The 11,585-nt window shown below is 44.5% G+C and overlaps 1 protein-coding gene across 3 annotated transcripts in view; it reads right to left on the minus strand.

Moving 5' to 3' along the window:
• Positions 1–7,369: 7,369 nt before the first annotated feature.
• The window catches only part of BMS1 (BMS1 ribosome biogenesis factor), a 46,541-nt gene continuing 42,325 nt past the window's right edge, over positions 7,370–11,585 (minus strand). For all 3 annotated transcript variants that reach the window (XM_026446753.1, XM_026446755.2, XM_026446754.1), the window contains exons 22-23: positions 8,348–8,509; positions 7,370–7,904 (exon numbers count right to left, since the gene is read on the minus strand). In XM_026446753.1, the coding sequence (XP_026302538.1) occupies positions 7,674–7,904; positions 8,348–8,509 (393 nt within the window). In that variant the 3' untranslated portion in view covers positions 7,370–7,673. The remainder of the gene's footprint in view (positions 7,905–8,347; positions 8,510–11,585) is intronic.

Here is an 11,585-nt window from a genome sequence, read left to right on the forward strand (position 1 = left end):
CCTCTCAGAGCTCTAGCACCTATCACTTCTCTCTCTCTGTGCCTCCTTCCCCTGCACTCCCTGCAAACTATGTCCACCCAGTTGCAAAACAGCTTTTAAAAAATGGAAATCTGACCATGCTGTCCCAGCTAAATGTTCTCCCAGGGCTTCCTGGTGTCTTGGGATGAAGATAGCATCTTAAGGTGGCCTCATCCCCTGCCTCTCTATTTTCCTCCCCAGCTCCTAGGACTCTCTGCCGCTGTCCTGGCTGGTATGCAGGCATCATGCTGCCCTGTGTCACAGGCCTTTCCACATAACATTCCTGTACTTGACACACTCTTCTGCTTCCCCAACTCCCAGACTTTGCCAAATTAACCAACTTCTGGTCATGGCTCTACCATCACTTGCTTCTCTAAGGAAGTCTTCCCCACCTTCCTAAGCCATGTTTAGAGCTGTGCCGTCCTCTACGGGACCACTGCCACATGGTACCACTGAGCCCTTGAAATGTGCAACTGCTGCCAAGAACTGGAAAATTTTAATTTTAATTACTTTGAATTTCAAACGAGTGACTAGGTTCAATTACATTTGAAACAAGGGGATATACATCTATTTTTTTCAACTGTGAATACTGTTAAATCTAAATATAGATTATTTCCCACAAAATTTAGATCTGAACTGAGAGGTGCTATAAGAATACAACACACTGGGCTGGGCATGGTGGCTCAGGCCTGTGGTCCCAGCACTTTGGGAGGCCGAGGTGGGCGGATCACCTGAGGTCAGGGGTTGGAGACCAGCCTGGCCAACATGACGAAACCCTATCTCAATGAAAAATACAAAAAATTAGCAGGGCATGGTGGTGGGCGCCTGTAATCCCAGCTACTTCGGAGGCTGAGGCAGGAGAATCTCTTGAACCTGGGAGGCAGAGAGTTTCAGTAAGCTGAGATCGTGCCATTGCACTCCAGCCCGGGCAATAAGAGAGAAACTCTGTCTCAAAAAAACAAAAACAAAAACAAAAACAAACAAAAGCACCAAATTTCAAAGACTTAGCACAAAACAGGAATGTCAACCAGTTCAATAATCATTTTTATACTGAGTCCATGTTGTGATGGTATTTTAGGCACACTGGCTTTATTTATTGGTAGGGTCTCGCTGTCACTCAGGCTGGAGACCTATTGAACTCAGGTCATCCTCCCGCCTCAGCCTCCTGAGTTGCTGGGACCACAGGCGCGCGCCACCACTGCAGGTTTTTTTTTTTTTTTTTGTAGAGATTGGGTCTTGCCATGTTGCCCAGGGTGCTCTGGAACCTCTGGGCTCAATCGGATCTTCCTGTCTCGGCCTCCCAAGTAACTGGGATTACAGGCGTGAGCCACCGCGTCCGGCCGGTATACTGGCTTTAAATGATAAAAATGTTCTGAACATTCACCTTCTGGTATTGGCGCGCGGGGCGTGGCGCGGAGTGACCAGCCCTGCCCGGGCTCCTTTCAGCAGCAGGTGAAGTAGCTGCAGCGCGTTCAACTTTCCCAGAACGACCGACCGGTTGTAAAGCGCGCGCTCTCGTGCACGCCCCGGCCCGCCCCGCAGCTGGGGGTGCAGGGCCATGTCCAGCCTGGGACGCGGCAGGGGCTTCGCTCCTGGGTCCCGCCTCCTGTGCGTTCCCGGGCGCTGCGCGACAGTCCCGGGTCCTGCGCACCGTGGGTAGCCGCGCTGGGGGCACCTCGGAAGGATGCGGTTCTCCAGCCCTTTCCGTGCCTAAACAAGACCGAGGCTGATTTTCTTCGCGTGGGTGGAAACTAAAGCCGGGTTGGGGACGGGGCGCCGGCCGTGGGTGCGGTTCCAGCGGCGGGCGCCGGTCCCAGGGCGCAGGCACAGCGTGGGGTCGAGGGCGCAGCGCCGGGAGCGCGGATCCCAGGCACCCTCAACGCACTAGGTGATGGAAGTGTGTAGCAGCGCCACGAAGCGTTCCACGGGGCACACATACAACAAAACAGCACGCTGTGAGCAGTAGAGATACGCAAGTTTGTCAATTATACCTTCATAAAGCTGGGGGAAAGAGAAGAAAAGGAACCATAACAACAAAAAATAAAGCCGAGAAACATTTAAGGTATTTATTAGTTTGTTTTAAAATAACAGAAGCAAGCGCATTACATGGTAACATAAGTCGCATATTTTTGTGAGAAATGTTTTCCAAAGGAAAAAAAAAAAATTGTGGGAAAGTGGCAGTGCTTCAGTTGTGCGAGCCGTCACGTCCTAACACAGCCGCATCCTCAGCCGGCTGCCCCGCGCAAGACGCTCCCACTTCCAGTGAAAAGAGGTCAATAACATCTCCTTATTGTCATGAAACATTCTTGACTCGACCTCACCCAGCCGCTGTCAGGGTCGTGAAAATCCCAGGGGTCCCTGGACTGCACAATTGAGTGCCACTGGTTTATTGAAGAAACGTGTGGAGGAGTACTGGGGTGTTCGAAGAGGGTCCAGGGAAGGCCGCACCGACCAGTGGTCTCAGGGCCAGCGTCAGAAGGAGCAGCGAGGAGGTGGAGGCCGGGAGGGGGACTTAGGAGCTGCCGCATTCCAGGCAGAGGGAACTGCTTGTGCTGAGACCCCCAGGCAAGTGCACCGAGGAATGAAGGGCCACTGTGGCCAGAGCTGGAGGCAGCAGAAGAGAGGCCCTAGAGGAGGGTAGGGCCAGAGCAGCAGCGAGGCCAGACAAGGGCTGCGGCCTAGAAGTAAAGGGAAGCCATGGAAGGAGCCTCGGAAAGTGACATCAAATTTGCATGTTTAAAAGTCACTCTCAAGAAGTGCCGTCAATCATTAGAGACAGGTATCAGCCAAATAATCACATAAATACTTTTAAAAAACTAAACAGTAAGTTAGTAATTTCTTGGCTATGACACTAAAAGCACAGGCAACAAAAGAAAAAATAAATTGGATTTCATCAAAATTAAAAAAACCTTTGCACATCAAAGGACACTATCAGAGTAAAAAGACACCCCAAAGAATGAGAAAATGTTTGTGAATGGTTTATCTGATAAGGGTTTAATATCCAGAATATAAAAATAACTTCTACAATTCAACAACAACAAAAAACCTGATTCAAAGGACTTGAATAGGCATTTCTAGAAAGAAGGTCTATAGATAGCCAATAAGCACACAGAAAGATGCTCAACGTCACTAGTCATTACCAACATGCAGATCACAATGAGATGTAACTTCACACTAGGATGCCAGTTTTTTAAGAAACCAATCAAGCAAGCAACCAAGAAAAAAACAGAATAATGAGGGTGGTTCAGGCTGTGGAGAAATTGAAACCCTTGTACATATTGCTAGAAGGAATGTAACATGTGCAGCAGCTGTGGATACAGTGTGGCAGTTCCTCACACAATTAAACACAGAATGACATTTGACCCAACAATTCCACTTTTGCACACAGAACTGAAAGCAGAGACTCACAGATATTTACACACCAATGTTCACAGCAACATTATACCCAACAGCCTAAACGTCCATCAGCAGATGAATGGATAAGCAACATACAGTAAAGACATTCACTGGGAATATTATTCAGCCTTAAAAAGGAAGGAAATTCTGACACATGCTGCAACTGGACACACCTTGAAGGCAGTATGCTAAATGAAATAAACAAGACACAAAAAGACAAATATTGTATGATTCTATTTGCAAAAGTATCTAGAGTAGTCACTCAGACAGAATGGTGGTTGCAGGGGCTGGGGGAAGGAGGGAATGAAGAGATATTGTTTAATGGGTACAAAGTTTCAGTTTGGGATGATGGAAAGTCTCTGAAGATGGCTGCAACAGCACTGTGAAGGTAATTAATGCCACTGACTCATACAATTAAAAACTGTTAAAATGATAAGTTTTATTATGCATATTTTATCACAAAACAAAAATCGGAAAAAACCAAAACACACAAAACTCAAGCCCACCCCTCCCCCCAAAAAAAGTTACATGACAGGCCACCTGGTCTACATGCCAGTTGGCAACCTTATTTTAGAATGTCCAAACTTTGCTTAAGAAAAGATTTAAAAGATTCCTCCAAATACCCACTCAACCAAAGTTTATGAGATTTTCAATAATAAGGTACCACCCCAAATATGAAATGCTAAGTCTCATAATAAAACACCTTCGGCATTTAAATATACAACATCTCAACCTTTTGTCTTGTTAAAGGATTACAAAAAGGTACAATACTTTGAAACCATGAAATAAACTAGGTAAAACGAAGGAGACACAAATAAAATACAATCTCCTTGCTGAAGACTCTGAATAATGACTTTAAGAAATATATTGAGTCTGGCAAAATATTAGATAATAGAAGTCACTACCAAGGGCAATTAAACCGATGCTCTTTTCCCGTCAGCGGGGTAAGCTCTGAAGCCTCCAGAGAGCTGAATCAGACCTGGTGGCTTTCCTCTTTGCTCATTTATTTCTGAAATGGCGAGCATGTCATCAAATGATAATACTTAAAGCAAGTTCACAGGTTTTGTTAAAAAAAAAAAAAAAAAAGAAACAATCTAGTACATCCATGAATAGGAAACCAAACACACCTGAACACATCTATGATTAAATAAGAATATTTAATGGCATGGAATGATATGTTTATGATATTAAATAAGAATATTTAATGGCATGGAATGAATGAATGACACTATAGATTCGTTTTCAAAACATACCCAGCACCTATGGCTGCCTGTGCACAGTAAAAAGATAGAAAGATGTAACAGAGAATAATTTTTACAATTTACAAAGTTTAATGCAATTGAGAAAGGTTTCTATAAAAATTGTTAAAATATTTTAGAGGGCAAATGCTTACTTTGCATAGCAATGCTTCAGTTATCTGGAATGCCCTCCCTTCTTTCTTCCAAGCAATTTTATGCAGCGCTAAGCTCAGTGGCTCTACTCCAAGTGCCAGCAAGGTGAACAACCCAGTTCCTGTTCTCATGTAACTCACATTCTGGTGGTATTTATTTTTGCAACATACTTGCTGACAGTATCAAATGAATAAGCCATTAGTATTGAAAAATAATTTACACACTCTCCAGTCTGGTCCTTATTTTGATGTCTTCCTATGAGATGGATGCAAACTCACAGCAAAAACTATGTGTATACATACATGCTGCACGATGGGACGGACCATATATATGGCGGTGGTTCCACAAGACTGTATTTTTGCTACGCCTTTTCTATGTTTTGATACATAAATGTTTACCACTGTGTTACAACTGCCTACAGTAGTCAGTACAGTCATATGCTGTCCAGGTTTGTAGCCTAGGAGCAACAGGCCATAACATAGAGCCCAGGTGCACAGTAGGCTGTCCCATCTAGGTTTGCTCTATGATGTTTACACAATGACAGAACTGCCTGATGATACATTTCTCAGAATATATCCCCATCCTTAACTGATGTGTGACTGGTAAACTGATGCATTTACTAACCTGGCCAGGTGGGATCTTCACCAATAAAAACTCTACATGGAAAATGCTATTTATTGTTTCTTTCAGACGTTAGAGATTCCTTAGTTTTAAATAATCTTGATATACAAACTTTTTATTTCCCTTGTTCTCCAAATATGATAAACCAAGATTTTAAATATTAACAGGTATGATTTCTGCCTACATACATTGTCTTTGGAAAAGGCAATTATCTGCAACTGTAATTAAACATTCTTTTATTTCCCTCATTGCTAAAGGATTTCACTCTTTTGGCTAAAATATAAAACTATACAATTATAAATACTTATTTGCAATGCTTCTCTTTGAACAAATTTGCTTGTTGTATAAGACACTTGCTGATCACATTGTAAGCTACTTAAATGTAAAACATGGTATGACTTAGAGTGCCTTGTATATTTTAGTTGAATTACAGTTTTGAATTTTAAAATGTATCAATTATGCTATATAACAAATTGGTTTTAAATTATAATTGTTATGGGCTTACTAGGTGTCAGTCCCCAGGTCTATCAGCATGCTGGATGATGAAATTCATAATAGCTCTTGAGGAATAGAGGAAAATTTACACCCGGAGTTGCTCAGAAAGGTCTGGTCTGGGCGTGTTCCAACTGTCACTTCCCAGATGGATCCAGCCCTGATGGGATCCTCACATCCCCTTCCCTTCTTATGGAGACACAAACCTGAGCATCTGTCTATTGACAGCTTTAGACTTTTAGACAGCCTCTCAGACCAGGCCAACTGCTCACAATCCTGCTGACCCTCTTTGGCCCCTATGATGTTGTAAAGGCAATGTGGTACTCATGTCAGCAGCACACATACTACAACTGGCACAACACAGAGGTCAGCATGCACAGATGACACACAAATTCATGAAGTGTTCTACATATATATAAATTTTTTTTTTTGAAACATGGTCTTGCTCTGTCACCCAGGCTGGAGTGCAGTGGTGCTATCATTGCTCACTGCAGCCTTGACCTCCCGAGCTCAAGTGATCCTCCTACCTCAGCCTCCCAAGCTCCTGGAACCACAGGTGTGCACCACCACACCTGGCGAATTTTTGTATTTTTTGTAGAGATGAGGTTTTTGCCATGTTGCCCAAGTTGGTCTCAAATTCCTGGGCTCAAGTGATCCTCCTGCCTTAGCATCCCAAAGTGCTGAGATTACTGGCGTGAGTCACTGTGCCCAGCTGCATTCCGTATTTCTACACACACATGCACACATGGGGGAGTATACGTTGGGGAAAGTAAAGCTGGGGAAATGTAAATAAAATCAATGGGCTGTATTGATGTCAACATCCTGATTGTGATATGTGTGAAACGTTATCACTGAGAGAAATTGGGCAAAATATACAACTATATGTGAATCTATGATTACATCGTATAAGATTAGATGCCCCATAACTATATCAACATACAATCATAAAATACATACATCGCCTATGTAATAATATGATTACATCAATATAATGTTTAATTTAAAAAAAGGCAATGTAGCTAGGCAGGTATAACGCATGAGCGTAATACGGGAAGCCTATCTCACTGATAACATACAATTTCCTTGGTCTCTGCACCTGAGACAACAATCTCCTAAGTCTAAAGCTTTAAAAAGGTACTTACTGTTACTTTGTCACTATACTAATGTGCAGAACACATGAAATAAGATAGAAAATGTCCACAAGGGCCAGTGATCAAAGGAGCCCATAGAGCCCAGGTGCATAGTAGGCTGTACCATCTAGGTTTGCGTGTCACTCCAACAAAAAACACAACAAAAACACTACATACCCTTCTCTAAAATTTTCCATGGGAGCTGAGGATACAAGTGAATATTTCTATTTTGGAAGTCTCCTCATGAAGGTGGTAGCATAAATAATTATCCACAAAGGATTGTCAGGCATTCATCCCTAATGAAAACTACTAAGCCAAAACTAACAAAAAATATTTTAATGATATTTTGTAGGACAAAATAATTAAACTGAGGCAGGCAGAGGAAAGTAAGAGAATCCACATAACCACAGCTTACATCACTTTAAATCTCAACAGCCCCAGGTGGTGAGAACGAACCCAGTCCCAGCAGTCCAGCCTTCTCCGTTCCTCCTCTTGCAGGCACAGTTTGGGTAGAGACATCTCTTGAGCTCTTGCCCACTGACTTGTCATTCACAGGCATTCAAACTGTGATGTTTGAAACTGTCCACCTCCGCAGATCCAGGGACAGTTCCTCCAGTCCAAAGGCTCACTGCAACTGGCCCTCAGCCCCCTTCAAACTGGACTTCTGGTTTTTTCTTTCCTTCTGCCCCTGAATTCGGAAGAGCTTCTTCCTGAGGTCCTTCTGCCGCTTCAGCTTCTCCTCCTCCTCCTTCTGCTTGGCTCTGAAGTGCTCCTTATTGTGCAGGTGCCGCTGCTCCTTGGCCTTCTTCATCTTCTGACTGTGCACCGTACTCAGAGCATCCAGCAGCGCGAGGATCTGACCAGGACAAAAGCCAGTGAGTATCAGAATGCTCTCAGCCACCTGACACACTCGCATCCTAAGCACTAAGACTAGAGGCAACCCACGATCCAAATGAATATTAACTGCATGAAAATGCATCCTGCGCTAGGAAGTCATTGTTGGCATGGAGACACAGGTGTGATCGCATTTTACCTTTACCACCTGTGTTCATCATTCTGTGGACACTGTGTGCAGCTAACCAAGACAGAGGAGTTCCCCAGCCATGTGCCTGTTATCCCCATCAAAAGCACAGGGCAGAGCAGGACCAGGCAAAGGAAGGGAAACGAACTCTGGCTCTTCCTCTGACTTTAGTTCCAGTACCCTGAATAACTGAGACTGCAGTAGAAACAGGAAGTATGCTGAAGAGAGCATTCTTTCCTATCTAAATGCAGTGTGCAGTACGGCATGGGCGACAGTACCTTTCTTTCATGAGGCTCGCGTATGACGGCCGGTCTCCGCCTGTCCTTTGGCACCTTGCCTGCCTTCGCTTGGGTCTTGGGCTTGTTCTTAAATGGCAGGGCCTTCTGCAAGGCTTTTGGAATGTGCAGTGAATTAAAGTGTTTCTTTTGCCTCAGGATTGGCTGAAAAGAAAAATAAAGACTGTGACATATTCAAATTATGATCAATGTGCATTTAAAACTTCTGCATACAATCTTCTCACTGGGTTAACTTTTCTTTTTTTTTTTTTTTTTTAGACGGAGTCTCGCTCTGTCGCCCAGGCTGGAGTGCAGTGGCCAGAAGATCTCAGCTCACTGCAAGCTCCGCCTCCCAGGTTCACGCCATTCTCCTGCCTCAGCCTCCCGAGTAGCTGGGACTACAGGCGCCCGCCACCTCGCCCGGCTAGATTTTTGTATTTTTTAGTAGAGACGGGGTTTCACCGTGTTAGCCAGGATGGTCTCGATCTCCTGACCTCGTGATCCGCCCGTCTCGGCCTCCCAAAGTGCTGGGATTACAGGCTTGAGCCACCGCGCCCGGCCAAGGGTTAACTTTTCCACAAGATCAGTAACACCAGAGTCCACTGGCCCTGAGAAATCAGGACTCAATCATCCGCCAAATATGAACTGCCTCAGTGGACACCCACAATTCTCAGTATACAGAGGAACAGAGAGCTTACACTTACAACTCTCCCCTCAAAGCCCTCTGTGCCCATTTCTATGGTATGAAACTATGGGATCTCAACAGAACTGATGAATAGATCCCAGTTTCTTTTAATGGAAATTTCAGGCCTTATTTTTGGGCCACTGAGGTGCTTATTTCCCAGCCTAACAAAAATAATCTAGCTTTTCATCTTGACTATCAACCACTCTGGATTTACCTTTTTTTTTTGAGATGGAGTCTCGCCCTGTTGCTCAGGCTAGAGTGCAGTGGCAAGATGCCGGCTCATGCAACCTCCACCTCCTGGGTTCAAGCAATTCTCCTGTCTCAGCCTCCCAAGTATCTGGGACTACAGGCGCACACCACCACACCCAGCTAATTTTTGTATTTTCAGTAGAGATGGGGTTTCACCATGTTGGTCATGCTGGTCTTGAACTCCTGACCTCAGGTGATCCACCTGCCTTGGCCTCCCAAAGTGCTAGGATTACAGGCATGAGCCACCATGCCCGGCCCACTCTGGATTTAAGGATAGTTCTTCCTTCAATCAGCAGCCAAAGAGTCCTGATTCCTGATTCTAATTAAGAAGTTTAACTTTATTCTATTTCTGATGGAAGGCTGGTGAAAGAAGGGAGACTCAAAAAAACAATTTTGAAGGCAAAATACTCTGTACTGAATTTTCAAGGTAATCTTAAATTCTATGTTTAATTGAGATGACCCAAATTCTTTTTCTTTTCTTTTTTTTTGAAACAGTGTCTTGCTCTGTTGCCCAGGATAGAGTGCAGGGGCACGATCTCGGCTTACTGCAACCTCCACCTCCCGGGTTCACACCATTCTCCTGCCTCAGCCTCCCAAGAAGCTGGGACTACAGGTGCCCACCACCACGCCTGGCTAATTTTTTGTATTTTTAGTGGAGACGGAGATGACCCAGATTCTTAACTGCCTCATAAGTACTGTTAATAAATTGAAAGTTTTGCCCTAGGCTTTTATTAAAGTCATCTATATAGAACAAGTTTCTGCTATCTTGAAATGTATTATTAAAGACATCATCCCCAATAATATTCCATATTCTCTGTTTAGGAACCCCAATTGTTTTTGAATTCAAGAATTCAGAGAAATCTGCTTCTTACAAAAGAGTAGAATGGATAATGGGCACCACATCCTGAAGTGTATTTTAATAAAAATTCATGTAAGATGGTTCAAAATTTCATTAACTACTTTATATAAAAAGAAATGCCTGGGAGACTTCTGTTTCTAGCAGAGTGGCAGACTGATGCCTTGAACAACCCTCTTATTACAAAACTGAATACTCCACATGAAAACAAATCTTTTCAAATGCATTGTTAAGCTGTGAAGAGAATAACGAAAGTTCTAAGAAACCAAAATCTAAATGAAAACACAAGTCCAGGCAGGCACTGAAAACCTTAAAAAAACAAGCAAAAAAACTCTGAAGAGGCCAACTGTTGGCAAGCATATGGAATAGAAGGAACTCTTTAAGCTGTGCTGTTGGTGGAGGCCAAGCTGCTGTGCTCCCAGAACACGACACAGAAGCCTCCACACTGAAGCAGAGCACAGGTACCCTGGAGTCTCCACCCCACCCAGGGATCCTCCAGCAGAAGTATGTGGGCCCCTGCATACCTGCAAGTCCCATATCCAGACGTTAGTGTTAAGGGCTGTGGGATAACGGCCAAAAACAGGAAATCATTTTACCCATCAATGGATAAATGGTGACACAGTCATATAATGGAACTCAACAATGACAATAAATCAATGTCTGCCATAGACAAGAACATGGATGTGTCCTGTAATACTGATCCAAAGAAGCCAGGCTAAATAGAATGTGCTGTATTTTATAAAAGTCAAAACCACGCTGCTGTGCCCGTCCCCTCCCAGCTGTCATTGCGCCCTGCCTCTTGGGTCCTGAGCTGACTTGGTGCCCTGCTTTCCAGGGAATCAGTGCCTTGGCCACTCTGAGCAGTCACACCCCCCACCGCACAAGAGCTGAAGCACTGCCCCGCTTCACAGGGAATCAGTGTCTTAGCTGAGCTGAGCAGCCACACCTGCCACGGATGAGCCAACATGGCACCCACCCCCACATCCCAGGAAAATGGCATTGGCTGAACTGGGGTACCTTGCCCTTCAGGACAAACAACTGTAGAACTCTGCTTCCTTGGAACTGGACTTGTGTTTGGAGAATCTGAGTTGCCCAGGCACCTGCCTCCCCAGGGAGAGAAGTAGTTGCTGCACTGGTCCCTGCCCCCGACGGCCCAAGCCACAGTAGTGCTCCACCATTCTGGGGTCCTTGCTGATGCTGTGCCTGGCCTCACAGAGACTGGGATGCTGCTATGTCCCACCACTACAGGGTCCAGAGTCACTATCATGTCACTCCCATGTCCAGAGTCACTCCCATCCCATGGAATTTTACTTCTTAAACTCTTGGCAAAAACAGAGCGAGAGGAAATAATTCCAAACACATTTTACCAGGCCAGTATTACCTTAATACCTGAGCCAAACCAAAACACACACACACACACACACACACACACACACACACACACACACACA

The sequence above is a fragment of the Piliocolobus tephrosceles genome, chromosome 9 (assembly GCF_002776525.5).
Source record: "Piliocolobus tephrosceles isolate RC106 chromosome 9, ASM277652v3, whole genome shotgun sequence".
NCBI classification, from domain to species: domain Eukaryota; kingdom Metazoa; phylum Chordata; class Mammalia; order Primates; family Cercopithecidae; genus Piliocolobus; species Piliocolobus tephrosceles.